Source organism: Xyrauchen texanus, chromosome 9 (genome assembly GCF_025860055.1).
Source record: "Xyrauchen texanus isolate HMW12.3.18 chromosome 9, RBS_HiC_50CHRs, whole genome shotgun sequence".
Lineage (NCBI taxonomy): Eukaryota > Metazoa > Chordata > Actinopteri > Cypriniformes > Catostomidae > Xyrauchen > Xyrauchen texanus.
The window spans coordinates 7,891,651-7,911,064 of record NC_068284.1 but is presented as its reverse complement, the minus strand read 5'-3'; the positions used below and the strand labels follow the sequence as shown (position 1 = coordinate 7,911,064).

At 36.6% G+C, this 19,414-nt stretch overlaps 1 protein-coding gene across 1 annotated transcript in view; it reads right to left on the bottom strand.

Moving 5' to 3' along the window:
* Positions 1-770: 770 nt before the first annotated feature.
* Positions 771-19,414, bottom strand: part of LOC127649398 (uncharacterized) — a 45,791-nt gene continuing 27,147 nt past the window's right edge. The window contains exons 3-18 of the mRNA XM_052134470.1: positions 14,194-14,385; positions 8,012-8,229; positions 7,830-7,972; positions 7,559-7,692; positions 7,462-7,487; positions 7,128-7,168; positions 6,926-6,970; positions 6,282-6,414; positions 5,378-5,537; positions 4,987-5,110; positions 4,458-4,492; positions 4,274-4,337; positions 2,350-2,384; positions 2,214-2,277; positions 1,266-1,343; positions 771-1,059 (exon numbers count right to left, since the gene is read on the bottom strand). Coding sequence (XP_051990430.1) covers position 1,059; positions 1,266-1,343; positions 2,214-2,277; positions 2,350-2,384; positions 4,274-4,337; positions 4,458-4,492; positions 4,987-5,110; positions 5,378-5,537; positions 6,282-6,414; positions 6,926-6,970; positions 7,128-7,168; positions 7,462-7,487; positions 7,559-7,692; positions 7,830-7,972; positions 8,012-8,229; positions 14,194-14,385 — 1,493 coding nt within the window. The 3' untranslated portion in view covers positions 771-1,058. The remainder of the gene's footprint in view (positions 1,060-1,265; positions 1,344-2,213; positions 2,278-2,349; positions 2,385-4,273; positions 4,338-4,457; positions 4,493-4,986; positions 5,111-5,377; positions 5,538-6,281; positions 6,415-6,925; positions 6,971-7,127; positions 7,169-7,461; positions 7,488-7,558; positions 7,693-7,829; positions 7,973-8,011; positions 8,230-14,193; positions 14,386-19,414) is intronic.

The window sequence follows — 19,414 nt, the reverse complement described above, 5'->3', positions numbered from 1 at the left end:
CATTTCAGTGCATCACATGCTGGTACGCTCTCAATCACATCTCTGATAAGGAGAGACTGTACATCGGAGCATAAAATCAGCACATCCTGTGTTACAGGGGATATGTTGCACTCTCATTCCCGGTTCACAATGGCTGGGAAAGCAAGAAGCAAATCAATGAAACATTCAGCCAGAGGTGTCACTCCACGGACACTGGGCCACCCATAAACCTGTTGATTTCCCGGGCAGAGATCTTGGTGGCCAGAGCACCAAAATCATGGAGCGGAGCATTTAACAAGTGCCAGAAAATTGCCATGGCCATCCGAATCAGGCAAAGCCACTTAAAATGGAGAAGGAGAGAAGCAAGGATTAAGCTGGCGACAAATCATGGTCAGTGTGGTGGCTGGTCGTTTTCATCACCCATCAGTCATGTGGTTGTTTCAATTGTTTCAAATGCAGTAGTAATGCCATGTTCTTAATAAAATGGCAAAACTGTGCTTAGACACTATAAAGTCTCAAACAAAATCAAATCAGAATCACTGCTGTTTACTGATCAATTTATTGCATATTAACATTCCCCAGTCAAGTTTTAATGAATAAACACACATGCAAATCAAACCACCATCTAACAAATTGACAAACACAATGCATCAAAGCAAAATAAATTCATCCAAGGTCGATTACTAATACAATACAGATTTATTTTTAAGTCATTTAATAATTCATAGAAAAATTGCCTTTTCCCCATTTCAATGTAATTTATTACCCATAGCTGGCATTGTCTGTCATTCACTCTCAATCTACCCCTCCTTCCTCATAGTGCAAATCTGAGGTTTCAAACTTGAAAATTCATCTCAATCAAAATGTCACAATACAACAGTTTTTTTCTACCTTTGGTACAGTGGATAAACTTTGCAAGACCTCAAGGAGAATTATGTCCTCTTTATGTGTGAATGACGTCTGATTTGACTTCCAATGACAAAAGCCAAGTGCTACAATAAGGTGCTTTTCAGTAACCACCATTGAAGAACTGTATGCTGAGAATTTCTCAGTAAAGACAGCGATCTGGAATCACTTTCTCTGTAGAGGAAAGAAACCATACAATTCAGATGTTTGTTTTTTGGTTTCATTTTCTGTTTGACAGTCATTGGCTGTTCTTGTGACACTTACAGATTTCTCAAAGGAAAAAGTCTAAAAGCCTAAAAGATTTGCCTACAGTGGGTTGAAATCATACACTAATGATCTTGATCAATCAGAATGAGATAATGAAGCAGTAACACACATACCAGACACTCACAGAGTCAGCGTACAGCTCAGGCGGTGGCAGCAGATCAATGTCTGCAAACTGGAAGTCTTCTGCCTCTCTGTAATGAACACAAAGGGATAATGAAGATTGGGCATGATCACACATACAGTAAAATTATTTATTTTGTTTCTTTAAAAGGTGTAACCCAAACAATTGGCAGAGTGTCTAGAATGAACATTTGCTTAGTAGTTCAAGGCTACATCTACTGTATAGGTTAGTAAATATATTTCAATTTCCCTTTCATTTACTTACAAGTATGGGGGCTCATCCACAGTCCTCAGAAAGCCTATTAAACAAAAAAACTAATGACAAGCAGCTCATAAAACAATGCACTACATGCACAGTAGACATTCAAATTATTCTTTCAAGCTTTCCATGAGTGGACTGTTAGAAAAATAAAGTATTCAGAAGTAATAAAACAACAAAAGCATCCAAGTTACTATGACCACTTACTTGGATCATCAATGCAGCAGATTTGTTTTTCAAAAGTGGAAAAAAAAGAGAAAAAATTATGCACACGTTTAACTTAACACAAGTTAAACATGACAAGTTATGTATATAATGAAATTAAAAATAAAAGGATAATAGAATTAATTTAAAAATATAGTTACAAAATGTTTGTACTTCGGGAGAGACGGTTCATTTTCAGTGGCAGCGATGTTATGATCATTGGTGTTCTGGAAAAAGACAGCTAACTTCTGCAGAGCTTCATGTCTGGCGTAAGCAAGAATATTCTCGATATTACTGACCACTTCGAAACTTGTACAGTTGTGAAACTTGTGGTGTTCAATATTGGTGTTAAAAAATTCTGCTAACATCTCCTTTTGTGCCCCATAGATATCAGTCAGTCATATGGATTTGGAAAAACATGACTGAATAAAGGATGACAGAATTTTCATTTTGGGATGAACTATCCCTTTCAACTCACTGTGTGTGGATATCCTCCATACTGCCATCACTGACAGTATATTGAGCAGAGCAGTTACTGTAAACTGATGGAGGAAATAGAGACCGAATTAATGATTATTTAACTTACTCCTGAGAAAGGGAAAGTGCATACTTACACATGTTAGGCATAGAGACAGCTCGATTCTGACTCCTGTATCGAGACAAATGAAGAGAAATTCAAAAAAGTTGAGATCAGTGTACATTACAGATCAGCAGGTCAAAAGTGTACTAGTTCCAACTTTAAAATCTAAAGTAGAAAATAGCAAATGTAAAAATCAAGCAGTTATTAAAGCTTAAGTGTGCAATTTTTGTGGAATTACTTACAGCGAACGGAATAGCGCAACAGTGCCCGTTCACTTTTCAGAAGTACAGTACTGAGCAAAAGTTTTGGGCATTGGTGAAAAATGTTGCTTAGTGAGGATGTCTTCATAAATAATGCCATAAATAGTTTTCAGTTATCACTTAATGTCATACAAATTCCAGCAAACATAAAAAAGCTAAATCAATATTTGGTGTGACCATATTTGCCTTTAAAAATAGATCAAATTCTCCTAGGTCCACCTGGACACAGTTTTTCTTGGTTGTTGGCAGATAGGATGTTCCAAGCTTCTTGGAGAATTCACCACAGTTCTTCTATCTATTTCGGCTGTCTCAATTGCTTCTGTCTCTTCTTGTAATTTCAGACTGACCTGATGTTCAGTGGGGGGATTTGTGGGGGCCATGACATCTGTTGCAGGGCTCCCTGTTCTTCTATTCTAATCTTTTATATTCAATTCTTCCATTGAGATATCATAAAATCCTTCATAGAAGAGTTGTAAGCAATAAATCAAACCAACCAGTTCTGAGATGAATCAACATTACAAACTTTGATTTGAAGCAAACAAACAACCATTAAAAAATTGGACAAAAGTTCAAGACTTTGTACTTGACGGCTTTAATGGAGGAATGAACTACAATCCAAACAACTATTAATTTTTAGTTTTTGATTATAAGAATATAAACAATATATTTTACGTTTATTACCAAATATTCAGATATATACAAATAGTTTGAGAGTGTAGGAAGACAGACACGATTGCGTCATTCACACTGCTTTATGGGAGTGAGTGGTCGCTGCAAAGCTCATTTGGTGCACTTTGTTTGTCACTTTCTCTGATTGGTGGATCTCTCTCTTCAGTATCGAATTGCGCTCCATCGAGCTGTGTTTTGACAGCAATAATGTGTTCTCATCTTGCCGTTGTCTGCTCTCTGTAGTTTAGTTTGTTCTTTGTCTGTTTGAGCTGCGCATTGCCTATACAGCGAGGTTGGCTTACTGCCCCCTAGAGAAAACTGGTTGTACTCCAAGCTTGAATTGCTTATATGGAAGGAATATTCCTTATTACGGTGCAGGGACATAATTAATAGATTAAATTTTTTAACGATTGCACTGAATTAACGCAATAAATCAATAGCCCCATTTATAAGTTATCAGTAATAATCATCTAATAATAATCAAATAAACCCCTCTGTAGATTTTTTTTTTTTAACTTCTGAAACCAGACTCCCAAGTCAACACAATGTTGCCGTGTGGGGCCAGTTGGGATGCTCAAATAAATAGAGGAATCAACCTGTTACTTATAGACAGTTGTCTCTGCATATTAAGCTGGGATATGAAAAAGTATTCAAAAAAAATAAATAATAATAAATCGCAAAAATTACATCAGCTTTAATAAAATGTCATTTTTTTGAATATTGTTGTCTCTATTGCTTTTGCTGCTGTTTCATGAAACAATCAGCCACACAAGACTTTGCATCGCACCTAACAACAGCCCTTAATGAATTGTTGTAAAGTCGCTGTAATGCACAGACTCTCAAGGCTTATTGCTTTTATAAAACGTCCCGTTATCCAGACTTCAACATCAACCTGCCAAACTGCTGCAGCAGTATCGGAGCCATCACAGGTTACAGTAATACCAGGTGTGATATTTTGGGTGGTTAAAATAAATGTTTCAAAATCATCCAAACAAACACAAATCTGATCAGAGCTACTGTCAAACTCACAGATCGTCAGCAGATGGAGACAAAGTTTCTTCATCACATGTCCATTCCTCACTGTCATCGGTGACTTAAAGCCAAAAGAAGACACATGGAAAGGAAAAAAATATATATACTGTAGACCTTACTGAGATAATATACTGAGATACAATAGGCCATCAATAAAACATTTCAAAATGTAACAACTTACAGCTGCTTGTTAACATGGGATTTTGATGGGAAGACCTAAAAAGACAAATCAAGACAGTAGGGAAATGTTTGATATGTTTTAAGGCTACATTGCTCTAAATTCCAAAACCAAAAATGCTTTTTTTGTTTAATGTAATGACTAAACTTGTAAATGTTACTATTATAGTATTAGTGTAAAGACAACACACAATTCATTGGAAGTATTTCCATTTTATGGTTATATAGTTATGAAGAATTTACATCTAATTGTGTTTATGTACACCAAGCGTGTATGTGCATTCTAGGGAAGTTAGCTGTGTGTTTTAGGGTTTACTACAGGAATATTGATTCTTAAATTGTGTATATTGATGTGTATGTCCTTAAGATTGCACTTGAAGTGATTAAAAAATAAACATCAGTGATACATTGACGTTCTGATTTGATTGAAGGTGGCACCTGACCTGAAAAGTCTTCATTAACAATTAAAAGAGTAGGTCATTATGTTTTTTGTTTAGGTATGAGTGTGTTTGCTGTTCCATCTTGCTCCACACCTGCTGCTGAAGCTGATGTTATCTCCATCGGTTTGACCTTGTCCGGCAGCCTGTGATGCTCTCTTCCCTAGCTCCAGCATCTCCTTAATGTTCAACTCCACATTCATCACAGATACGTAGCCATCTACACAGCCATCATTATGTACACCAGTGAGAAAGTAATGTACATGGGTGAGAAAAGCATGAGCAGTGCAGCATTGTGCAGTATTCAGTGGATGATTAGAATGTACACATGAACAGTTATAAATCAAGCTACAGCGGGTTTGTGCGTAAACTACTGTAGCATACCCTTCATCAGTCTGTACAAGTATACATAACACAATGCGTAATTAAAAGTAAACACAGAACAGGTGGTTATAGTTCCTTCGAGTTTAACGCAGATATTTCTCACATTTGTTGTTGCCGTCCTTGGCGAGCCATTTGCCTTTGGGGCAGTTGATAGTTCGTATGATGCTGATGACATCTCCGCTCTTGACGGGCAGGTGGTGTTTGCAGAGCTTGCTGGCCACCAGAACTCTGGCGTGATACATGGGCTCCTCCATTCCTGTGATCTAGTGAAAAACATGTCAGAGATCCATGACACATCTACATGACTTAAGTGGGTCTTAAAGGGATAGTTCACCCAAAAATGAACATTCTCTCATCATTTACTCACTCTCATGCCATCCCAGATGTGTGTGACTTTTTTGTCTCCTGCTGAACACAAAGATTTTTGGAAGAATATTTCAGCTCTGTAGTTCCATACAATGCAAGTGAACAGGGAACCAAAATGTTGAAGCTCCAAAAAGCACAAAGGAAACAAAAAAGCAATCCATACGACTCCAGTGTTTAAATCAATATCTTAAGAAGCAATTTAATTAGCGTGTGTGAGGAACAGATCATTTTTTACTTTAAATCTACACTTTCACATTTAAAATTCACATGTGGTCCTTGTTTAGATTCACTTTCACTTCTGAAAGTGAAAGCAAAGTAGAAATTTAGAGAGAGAAAAAAGGACTTAAATATGGATCTGTTTCTCACCCAAACCTATCATATCACTTCTGTAGATATAGATTTAACCACTGGAGTCATATGGATTACTTTTATATTGCCTTTATGTGATTTTTGGTTCTTCAATGTATTGGTCACCATTCACTTGAAATGTATGGACCTACAGAGCTGAAATATTCTTCAAAAAATATTTTCATTTGTGTTCAGCAGAAGAAGTCATACACATCTGGGATGGTGAGTAAATGATGAGAGAATTTTCATTTATGGGTGAACTATCCCTTTAAATGTCCTGTATGTGACCTCACCTTAAATCTCTTGTGCATCTCATTTTTCTTTTTCTCCTTTTCTTTCTGTTCTTTTTTCTCTCTCTCCAGACGCTGTTTCTCTTTCTTTTTCCACTCTTTCTCATCGTGGTGGTCAGGGCTCTGCTGCTCTTTTCTGAAAAATAAAAAACATTTTTTTTTTTTTTTTAAAACATTGAGAGATTGCAGGTCCTTTTTGGAGATACTCCACAGAAAATTACATTTAAATGTGATTTATCAAAGACAGTGCACTGTATATACTGAAAGATATAAGGGTGAATCTCACCAAAATGGAATATTTCATACCAAATTTAAGAGAAATAAATTAGATTTTGCAAAATAAAATGAAGCATATCTTAATAGTATTTTTTTTTTTATAAATGTTTTTTGTATTGTGATATTTTCATAGCAATTAAGCACATTTTCCGGACATGTCACTTTAGAGTTTATTTGTAATTATCATTGTTCTCAGTGGTGTTTCTCATTATTCTAATACATGAAAATCATCCTGTCTCTGCAAAAAGATTTTCAATTAAAATACTACCATCATTTATTCCCTTATGTAATGAAAATGAGCCTTTTTTTCACAGTACAGTAAAGTTGGCCAAAGTGAATTCAGCCACAAAACAAAACCAGTAGATTGATACCTGTCATGTTGTGTCTGCACATTTTGATCTTCAGTCACACTAGACCTTTAAATTGAAATATGGGAAATGGGTCTTTAAGCAAATGTTAAGTATAAAAATTATAATGAATTACTATTTTCTAAAACTGCAATGCATCTGAAATCATTACTGTTACTTCAGAAACTAATAATAAATTCTCAATAAAACATAAATGCAAACTAACCATTGAGTGACGTGCCATAAGTGCCTCTTTGTTTCCTCTTTCTGTAAAACAATAATAATTGTATTGTTCATCAAGGCATCAGACACAGTAGAGAGATTAAACTTGACCAAAACCAATGAGCAATAAGGAAAATGGAAGAGTGTAATTCTGTATGAAGGACACCCGCCCAAAAATGAACATATTATTGTATCATAATGCTGGAATTATTATTCCTTATATGAATGTACCAGAAATATAATTACAACTGATCAAGAATTAGAATTATACCAGTTAGACATGTGGGATTTTATAGCTGGATCTAAAAACTCCAATAAGTAAAATTATTGTTACTCACCACATGGCTATTTTCAGCATATGGATCTGAAAAACACAGTATACACCAATTAATTAAAACGTTATGCAACAGTATCTGAATTAAGTGTACTACTCACTTTTTGGAGGTCCTTTGCGTTTCTTGGAGTTTTGGGAAAAAGGGAATTTGGGGGCGTTCTCTACATCCTCATAGACATTGTCACAGCTTTCATGAAAATGACAAATGCAGAAAAAACATGCATGACGAATGCAACTATAAAGAGAATACAAATTTAAAGTGTCACATACATTGCTACATCGATTTCTGAAATGGTCCCACAATAAGATACAGTTTCTTGTGACACTGATTTAAGTCAACATAGCGCGACTAATGAAAACATCTTCATTTACATTGGTTCTGATGGAAGTTGGTGTTCAGTGCTCAAGATGAAAGCAGTGTGTGATCCATTTATTTGGATGTCAGAGGTGGCTGGTTCTGGTTCAGGAGGAATGACTGACTGTTGTGACGTCAAGACCTCTAAACGTCTCAGTTCCTCTACAAATCCAGCAAGACCCGCTCCCGACTGCATGACCGTAGCATGAAAGTCTAAACCATTGACTTCATCTTGCAGTGGAGACGAAAGTAAGGGATCACACTCGGGGAATTCAGTCACCTCTGATTCCAGTGCTGCTAGATTTATGGCGCTACAGTCGGTGTCTTCTGGTGCAGGAATGTCAAAATCTGGAAATTCAGGGGGTGGCAGGGTTGCATTCTCAACTGTTTCATTACCAAGAGACTTTGGTGCACATTCTGAAACAACACAGTCAAATCAAGTATTAAACTACAAATATTTAAATATGAACATGATTAAATTTGGTTCCTTGACATAAATAAGAATGATTGGGTGTTGAATGGACTACAATATCCATCAATGGTTATTTGGGTTTTACTACCCATAAGCAAGCAGACTGTTAGATCAGCCAACATGTAACAACGACTCCAAAACGAATTCAAACTTCAGATATTACGGTTATTTCCCTAAAATCACACCTCAGATGAGATTATAAAATAGTTAGACTGATGTTTGCAGCTCTGGGCCTTCATTTAATTTTAATTACAAACTTTTCATTCTGTGTTCTTTGTAACCAAGCAGTTGTAAAAGGATCATTATAAACCTGATAATTTCAACTTAATCTCTTAAATCTGATTGTATGTGTCAATTTTGAAGCCGTAAGACTTGTGACTGCAAATCAATTGAATTCTATATTAATATGGCAAATTGCTTTTTTTGCTTAATAACTGTAAAAAAAAAAAACTACTTATGATTGTTATTATTACAATGTTTTTTAATAGGGCTGTCAATTTAACATGTTAATTTAGAGCGATTAATTATATGAAAAATAAAGAAAATTAATAATTCCCCTGATTCATACACAAGTTCTGTCATAAGGAATGTTCCTAACATCTGAATATTTCAAGCTTGATGTAGCACCTTGATGTCCGAGTTTGCAGCAGTAGGGGGTAGTCAGCACAACTCCAGCTGTACATGCAACACCTTGTTAGACCAATGAGCATGCCTTCCACAGAGGTTGTGTCTACAAGGTAACCCCCAGTTACCCAAAGTCTTGTGAGAGCCATATTGAATGTTCACATATGTTTTTTGTGTTTATTTAGAATCCTACAGAAACTCTACCCCTAAACCTAACCCTGCCACTAAATCTAAACCTAACCTTAACAACAGCGAATGAGACTCTCGTGAGACTTAGGCTGCCGGGGGGTTACCCTCTACACCAGTGGTTTCCACCCTGGGGTGCTGCCAGGACTGGCTAAGGGTGCCACGAAATCTCTGCTCAGTTTAATATTTAAATAGCCACCAGTTGAAAGTACCAGCGGTAATGAGTACTGACTCAATTCCGTACCCGCGGGCTGTTTGTCTACAGCCGAAGGTTTTTAAGCACAAACATGCATATGTGCACTTGCTCTTTATAGAGCATGTTCCACATGGTGAAAACAGCTGCACGCGTGAACATTTAAATGCACTTATTGATGCGATATGTAATATGTAAACACAGATGTTAAACATAAAGCAACAACTTTTACCAAAAAAAAAAGAATAAAAAAATAGAAAAAAAGAGAAAAGCACTCATTGCCCTTGGCTGGATAACTTCAGATGCTTTAAGCCCAATACATTTTAATAACAGATCTGCTTTTTGACAGTATAGAATCTGTATTGAATCACAGTAAATTTAAGTTGTTCTATTTTTCCTTTAATTACTTGTTTTTATATCACAATTTTTTTTAATTATGAATTGCTGCAGTTCCAAAAAACAAAGCACTGTACTATTTTCTCTATTTTATTACCAGCTCTTAAATAATTACTTTAACATTTTGTAAAGTGTAGGAGAAGCACTTAAAGGCTACATCATTTTAATGTATTTTTTTAATATTTCATCAATATTGGAGTTTTAATGTATGCCATGCGAGGAACAGATGTGTAAACGTCAAGCTCTGTGCACTTTGCTAATTTTAATAATTTCTTTGTCATAAACCAGTGAGATTCAATATACCCTGCCACATATCTGTTCTTTGAAGTCAACATGGCAAAGAATTCAAAATCCTCGGGTTCTGGAGATATTAAAAGACACTTACGTGCTCAAGCCGAAACCTCAGACAGGCCCACAGACCAGGGACTCTGTTTTGGATGGTGCTGTGTGAGAAATCCAGCGGCAACTAGCGAGCATGTCTGTGATGTTGACAAAAGTTGTGGCTGACTTGGAGGATCTTGCTGTAAAATGTCGATTGATTATGGTGATGGCAAAATTCTCCGAGTTGGTTACAAGATTGTTGGAGGTTGAGAAACAGATCGATTATCAGGAGTCATCGGAGAGGGAATTAGCTGCTAATCTGTTAGTGACCAAGATAAACTTGGAATGCATTTTGGAAAAACTGGAAGACCTTGAGAATAGTATCCAAATTGTTGGAATTCCTGAGTATGAAGAAGGCAGAGATATGGTGAAATTCCTAGACGAGCTCTTCCCGAGTCTGCTCGACATAACAGGCCATAAGCTGGAAATCGAGCAAGCTCACAGAGTCCCGGCTCGGAGATCCGCTGAGGGAAACAGGCCTTGATCAATTTTGGCCAAATTTCTGAGATCATCCAATAAGGATCTCGTGTTGCGCAAGGCGAGGAGCAAAGGAAAGCTTTCTTGGAAGAACCACAGCATTTTATTGTTCCCAGACTTTGCAAATTTAACAAGAGAGAAATATGATCGATAGATACTAAGGATGGCCGCAAAATATTTACATGCCTAAAGCAAGCACTGTCTTTCATAGAGACAATGGGGTAAGCCATTTGGCCCCCAAGTGGATTGACTTGCTAAATATACCCTCGACTGTTTGAGGAGACAGGGCACCATTTTGTATCTGTTGGTTCCACCTAGCGGATGGAGGTTGTTTTGTGTAGTAATACTCCTTCAAGAAACTCCTACATCGACGGAGGATCGATTTTGCACTGATTTTTTCGGCCAAATTGAGAAACGATACTAAGGATGGCCGCAAAATATTTACATTTACACAACAAGCAATGTTTTTCACAAAATCAATGGACTGAGGAGGTCATAGTGTGTCTCTCACATTGCCTCCCAGGGAGCTGACTCACTGAACATACAACTGATCATCCGAGGAAACTGAACGGATAATAATTGTTTTTGTGTTGATTACACTAGCGGCTGGAATTCGTTTTGGAGGAACACACCTTTGAGACAGTTTTGTGAATGAATCTACGTTCTTTGTGTTTATTCTGCCTATTAGCTGGAGGCACTTAAGGTGGTTCTTAGCGGTCGGATCATATAGTATGCCTCATTTGTAAAACAATCCAAAGCACAAGAACTCGTGGAGTTGGAAGGGAATATTAAAAGTGCCAAGGCAGAGATGAAGCGCCAAATGCCATCTGATGGCCTCAGAGAATTGACCCAACTGAGATATAATAAAATTTTGTTGCAGAAGGTGGAGTTTTGGTTTTTCAGGGCAAGACAGTCATACTTTGAGTCGAGGAACAAAGCAGGGAAGCTTTTGGCTAGATATATAAAGCAGAGAGAGCCTTTTTCTACCATTCCCTGTGAAATCTGCTGGTGGTGAAATATTTACCCTTGGCACTGATATTAAAAATTATTTTAAAGAATTCTATCTTGATCTTTATAGTTCTACATCTTCGTCCACCAATGAAGATATTAGAACATTTATAGAACATTAGAACTTCCTAAAACTGAGCTAAACAATTATCTTGATTCCGAGATAACAGAGGAGCTTACAGAGGTAATCAAGGCCTTGCCTACAGGCAAGGCTCCGGGGCCAGATCTCATGCTACAGAACTGGCTCTACTTTTGCTAGAAGTTTATATGAAATAAATAAAGAACGGAAAGCTTCCGCCAACCAGACACAAGCCTGGATCAGTCGGATTCTTAAAAAGGACAAAGATCCAAGTGAGTGTAAGAGTTACAGTCCAAATTCACTGACCAGCAAGACATTAACATTTTGTCAAAAATGTTTTGGCTAAATGATTAAGTTATGATATCGCTTATACATATAGATCAGGTGGGTTTTATTCGGGGCTGTATCTCTTCTGATAACATCAGGCGGCTAATTAATATCATGTGGTCAGTGGCGAATGAGCAGACTCCGGTCACTGCCATCTCACTTGAAGCTGAAAAAGGGTTTGATATGGTAGAATGGGATTATTTTTTTTAAGATTTTGGAAATATACAGGTTCAGGAATATTTTTATTGGATGGATTAAGTTACTTTATAGACACACGATAGCGGCGGTACAAACTAATTTATTAATTTCAGATTATTTTACTTTGGATAGGGGCACCCGGCAGGGTTGTCTCTTTCCCCATTATTGTTCTGTCTTGCCCTGGAACCATTAGCTGCCATGATAAGAAGGGAAGGTGATTTTCCAGGGGTCATGGCAGGAGGCATGACACGTACTGTAAGCTTTTGCTTTATGCAGATTATATTTTATCATTGGTCTCCAACCCCTCTAGATCTACGCCTTGCCTCCACAGAATTATTAATTCCTATTCTAATTTCGAAGGATACAGAGTCAGTTGGTCTATATCCGAAACTTTGTCTCTGACGGCGAACTACCCGGTAATGGCTTTTCAGCCAATGAGGGCATTAAAGTATTCTCAAGTCAGCATCTAGAGATTCAAGGGTGTGTCTGATGCAATTCCGATTATATTGGACACCCTCTAGATTGTATAGACTGGGTCTTAATGACACACCCACCTGCTGGCAATGTTATTCATAAGACGGGAACACAACCCATATTTTTAGGGATGTATTAAGACACAAGAATTTTGGTTGAGGGTACAGAGATTTATGCGTGACGTATTGGGCACTCTATTTTCATTTTGCCTCAGACTTTGCATCTTAGGTGATGGAAAAGTTGGGTCCTAGCTGGGGTTATGGTTGGAAGGCAAATTATTCTTAGGGGATGAAAGACAGTTGGGGCATCCTAGGAGTGCTGCGGGCAGGGCATTGGAGGAGACGATTTTTAGTTGGTTGGGAAAAATGGGATTTATTTAATAGGAAGTGGGGTGGATATTTGTCTTTTTTTCAAAGGTTCTCGGGGAGGGGCAGTGGAAAGGGAATGTAATTTTTAGTTCGATGTGTATGTGCATTCTTGATTTTGAAAGTACATATTTTTAAGGCACAGGCCAGAGAGCTCCCGGCCTGAGTCGGGCAATCGTGATATGAGGAGAGCGGGATTGTGCAGAGTGAGGCCAGCATGGACACCTGGAGCGAATTATCCTGCCCAGCTCTTGTCGATTGTGGTGTTTGCGGGCGGGGGATAAATCAATGAGAGCTGCAGTCGAGAGAGAAATACATGCAATGAAGCTGTTTATGTCTATGTGGAGCTGAAAAGCTCCTTGTTAATGCGTGTTCACGCTGCTGAAAAGCAGTGGTGTTGAATGTCTTTGTTACACTGAAAAGTGCTGACAATAAAGTGTCTTATGTTGGATGTTTGACCGGCTCGTGCCTCCTTCAGAGAGTCCACTTCCTTACACTATTATATTAAAAATTTATTGTGTACTGACTTTCCTTCAACAATCAAGATGTGCAGCTTTGATGTATGTTTCCTTTGAATTGAGCCAAGAGGTCAGGGTGTGCCGTTTCGATCTTCATTGGTTACGGGTCCTCACATCGCGAAGTGTAATGTGATCGATCACCCCTTGTCTGGTGCCACAATATATTTATATGATGTAATGCAATTTAATCATTGGAATTTTAATATTATATTTATAGTTTAATTATTATTAAAATAAATATCTGTAAATATTGATATGTGATTAATTGCAATACATTTGATTAATTACTCAGCAAATAATGTAACTAATATGATTTACAGCCCTATAATATTGTTGTTGCCACCATTTTATAAAAGCAATAAACCGCAAAGCTGTGAATTAAAGTGATTTTGCCATGTTTGTGGAGGTTTTAACACATTCAACTTCATATCTTACCCATAAACAACCCCTACCAATAGTAACATCCAAATAAGTCATGGCCTCTCATGGCTTGTTACTGTAACATGATATTGCGGTTTGCCATAGAGTAAACTAATAATCTCACAGTTGCAGCATTCAGCCAAAGCACTTAATAGTGTATATGCACCAATTCTGAATTCAAGTTCTTTAGTAAACTGCTATTGTGTGCGCAAGTAACAAATCAGAAAAATGTAAAAGAGGCAGGTGAATGAACTTCTACCAACCAATAGAGACAGTTTCACTTGAATCAATAACATGGGCTCCAGGTTTATATCTGCTGAGATCCACATGTGGGGGTCGAGGGGGCTTTACGGGCAAAGGGCCCAGGGATGCGAAATCAGGAAGAGGTTTGCGTGCTCGAGAAAATTTTCTTTCAGGCTGTGTGACTGCATTTAGCTCCATAGCAATGATAGCACCTGAAAGCAAGCAGAAATACAACACCATTAAAAAGTTTGGAAACACTTGACTGAATTAATGTTTCTCATGATCTCAAAAAGCTTTTGATCTAAAGGCTTATGCTTAAATTAAGTTTGTTTGGTAGTCAAATACAATATTTTATGGATTAGGAGTGTACAGTGAAGGAAAAACAGCCAACAAGTGACCATCATACTTGTGATCTACTTCAATACTGTTTAAAAGCATCTCAGTGTGCACCTCCTCTTTAACTTGTGGGAAGCACTATATGGCAAGCCATTTTATCACTAAAAAGACTGAAGTCCCTGGAGGCATACAATGGTGGACAAAATGTTGGCACCCTTGGTAAGTATGAACAAAGAAAAATATATGTATTGTTTATCCTTTTGATCTTTCCTTCAAAAAAAGCTCCTCACGTGTGGTGGTCGAGGGGGCTTTAATGGGCACAGGGCCCAGGGATGCGAGATCAGGAAGAGGTTTGTGTGCTCGGGAAAATTTTCTTTCAGGCTGTACGACTGCATTTAGCTCCATAGCAATGATAGCACCTGAAAGCAAGTAAAATATCTCATTATTAAAGAAATATTTTTCTCCAAAACTTGGCCAAAATTGTTGGCACCCCTTGAAATTCTTATGAGTAAAATGTATTTGAAGTATATTCCCATTCGTATTTTACATTTTTTAGTTCACCTGGGTGACATGAAATTGTACAGCAATGACTTCCTGTTTAACAGGGGTATAAATGTGAGGTAACACACAGGCCAAATTCCCTTAATCATCAATCACAGTGGGTTAGACTAAAGAATATACTTCTGATGTGTGGCAAACGGTTGTTGAGCTTCACAAAATGTTACGTGGCTATAAGAAAATAGCCAAAGCATTGAAAATGCCCATTTCCACCGTCAGGGCAATAAATAACAAGTTCCAATCAACTGGAGATGTTAAGAATTGGCCTGGAAAAGGATGTGTTTCTATATTGTCTCCACGCACAGTGAGGATGGTCCAAGTGGCCAAATAATCTCAAAGGATCACAGCTGGAGAATTGTAAGTTGGGTCTTAGGTAGAGTTGGGGTACTCGAACTTGGACTCGGACTCGAGTCCGGACTCGAGTCCAATTTTTTATGAACTCGGACTTGTCACGCACTCGGATGAATTTGGACTCGGACTTGACATGGACTTGAACATTTTGGACTCGGAAAATATTCGAGTACGCGTCGAGTCCAGCGCCATGTGTAACAATAAAACCAGCATAAAATTTGTAATTGTCTTAAAATTATTATATGTCTCCACGCCTGTCATTTTACTGCACCACACCGGCAGGCAGCAGTAGCATCATCTTATGCTTGCAGACAAAACACACACACATCACACAGTGTGGATATCAATGCGTAGGACGATGTCTTCAAAGTCAGCAATAATTTGTTTTGCTTACTGAAAATCATAGAGAATTTATTTGCAAGACATCCGGTAAAAAGAAGCACTCTATGGATTGCAAATTTTGCAAAACAACTCTTTCTGATGTTTCTGGCACAACTTCAAATTTCTACCGACATGTTCAAAGAAAACATAAAGAAAGGTAAGTTGCTTATTATAACTTTATACCAACTTAAATCCAAATAACATTGTTAGGGCTGGGCGATATGACGATAAATATATATCAGCTGTGTGTGTGTGTGTGTGTGTGTGTGTGTGTGTGTGTACTTACTTATGTCACTTTTGGGTACTTTCACCAGAATACACACCAGTAAACTGAGCACCACCTTGACAATTTGGGACTTTTTGTGTGTCCTCATTTGTTTGACCATATAATCGTATTCAGCATGCTTTAAAATGGTCCCCAGCATTAAAATCTCACTTGTCCCAAAAAAACACTTTTAAGTGATTTGTGTACCTGAAGTGTGTATCCCCCACCAATTTGTGTATAACACAGCGCCCCTAAGAGAACTGCACTTCCGATTTTATACACACTTTCGGAATCTGACCAATCAGAAGCCAGTAAGAATTTTTCGACACAGCGCACTCAGTGGCTCTTATAGAAACTGCACTTACTTAATACCTTGTCAATCTGACCAATCAGAAGCCAATTACGTCATCCTTAAAGATGGCGGAAGGAGAGTTCTTATTTACATGAAAGAATATAAGGATAAATCACATTATATTTTACATTGCATTGTAAATAATTAGTGAGTAAATAAAAATAGAGTGGTTTTGGTTAAGCACTGGGAGATTTAAAATCGTATGTCCAAAATGTTTTTCTAATCCCGATCCTTTTCTGCCACTTCACTACCGGAGCTTACCCTCCCCCGTTTACCGAGAGTTACCGAGAATTACCGAGACGGAGGCGGCGCGAACGATGCAGTGCAGTCAATTGGATTGTACTGTAATTTAGATATTAGTTTATTAAAGATAAATGTATAAACAATATTTAAAATAGGAAGGTGATCGACACATAAGCACGTGTCGTTGCAAAGCAATCATTGTCTTCTCAGAGAAGGGGACAAATATTTACATTTATTAACGTTTTTAAAGTATGTGTATGCACCTGGATGTATTCAATGAAAATATGCCTGTAAAGGATGTGTTAAAATCGAAATCGCTTGATTTTATTAGTGATCTTTTTAAACATTGTATTCCCCACTTCAATTATTTTGGTATCTTTCAGCCGCGCGGGAAGCACCGCACCCCTCCCCGCCTCAATGAGAGCAGTACAGAGACGAGCAATGAACAGCACAACACTTATTATATTTTTCATTAACACTTTGTTATTTATATATATATATATATATATATATATATATATATATATATATATATATATATATATATATACACAGTACACACACACAAATATATATATACAAATATATATATATGTATATGTGTGTATATACTATAATTATATTAAAAGACATGGAGATTAATTTACTGTCTTGAAGCAAATCTCAGTTGAATTCTTACCTAACCCTTAAAAGTAGATTATTTTATTTATTTATTGCAAGGGATATATGCTGCTTTTCATGTGACAAAGTGATTAAGCTGGGAAATGTATTCTTAAGTAATACATTTAAATAATTGATTGCAGAATAACCAGCAGCCAAGTTGTCTTTTTTGTTTCCTATCAAATTATTATACAGCATACGACCGTTATTAACTAGAACATGTTGTTTTCAATACCAAGACGGATGACTATTAGTTTATTTTATGGTGCTGTGTTTAATTTCATCACACAGAGGATTAAATCTGTAGAGGAGTGACTGCAATTGATATTGAGAAATTTTAGGACATTTGAAACCCTGTCTGAAAATATGTATTGTGTATTCAAACAACAGCAATTCAAAATTAACACTTTTGTTACATACTGTACATCACACAGTTGTAGTCATTATTGTAATCCTCATTTTCACCAATGTAGCTAAAACACATTGTAACGTGGTCATGTTATAAGTTACAAAAGCTTTTGGAAACAGAAAATAAACTTGATATCTAACTAGAATTAGACCCAGTGTCATTAGTTCTGTGCCTTCAAGACCCATAACAGACTTCTGACTGAAAGGGAAATCATTTAGCATATTAACTTTTACTTCAAAGAAAAAGAATGAAAAGAAACAACTACCATGGGCCAGCCCTATTTATTTTACAAGGAGAAGCTTAACTTTAAACACAATTCTTATTTAATAGTTAATTTCCTGTTGTTCCTGTTGACATACTTGGCTGCTTTGTTATTTTATTATTATTATTGTTATTATTATTTTAATGTAGCTAATATAATTTATAATTTAATATAATTTAGTGAAAAAATCACTAACTATAATGTTTAAAAATGCTGCAAATTGATGTAGAAAATTAGAATACCTGAAATGATTCTATGTATTTTGAGACAAAAGAGTTTTGTTGAAGGTGATTAAATAAAAAGTTTTTCAATAAACATTGAATTTTGGCAAGGATAGTACTGGGGGTAAAAGTTCCCCTGTTGCAGGAGCTAAAAGTCACAAAAACTGTTGGCAGGGGAGAAGGTGCAGACTGCCTGATTGACAATTAATTGCTTTTCATAACTGAGGGGTAATACATTTATTCTGAATGATGTGTAGAGCCTGTCCATATTGACTGTTCAAATCATAATCAATGTTCAAATCATTTGTGAAATGTCTGTGGCAACATTTTAGATTAAAGATGTACAATGTTACAAAAGCCAAAAGTGGAAATTAACAGGAAATATTGCACCCTTTGCTGGAGTGGTTATTTTGAATATTTATTTAATGCAGGAAAAAATACAATACAAAAAAAATGAAATAAAAAAGTTTTTAAAAGTACAGTGACCAATTGTGCAATATCACTAAGTATGCATATACTGTATAAGTATAGATATGTGTATACTTACAAATTACTAGATACAAGTATACAGATAAACTACTATTCAAAAGTTTGGGATCACTATGAACTTTGTATGTTTTTGTAAGTAAATTATACTTTTATTAATCAAAGATGCTTTAAATTTAACAAGAAATGCAGTAAAGACATTTATATTGTTAAAAATGACTAATTTAATTAAAATAAATGCTGTGTTCAAGAATCCTACACTTGCAGCATTGACACCTCAGGCATTCCTAGCAGTCAGTTTATTCTAGATCTTCAAGTGAACACCTTTCACTGACCTTATCGCAAACGTTGAACAACAGCTCAACATCTCAAACTTTGTACAGAATAGAGACATTTGAATGGATTAATCATTTATCAGTTCATTATTTAAATTGCATGTTCTATCTTTTTTCCTATTAGCCAGTGTCAGGCACTTTTTTTCTTTTAAGTCTACCTAAAATTCTTCTCTTCTAAATGTTGCAGAATAAAACTGGTATTTGCATGTACAGGTCTAGGATTTGTGCGGAGTTATCTAGAGAGTCTGATGGACTTGTGTACTAGTTGTGCATCTGGCTTGTCCATTTCTCTGTTAATTCAGATTGTTTTATTCTTTAAAGTAGTGGTGCATGGAATAGCCTTCATCTTCAAAAAGAAAAATAGACTGACTTTCTTGATAAA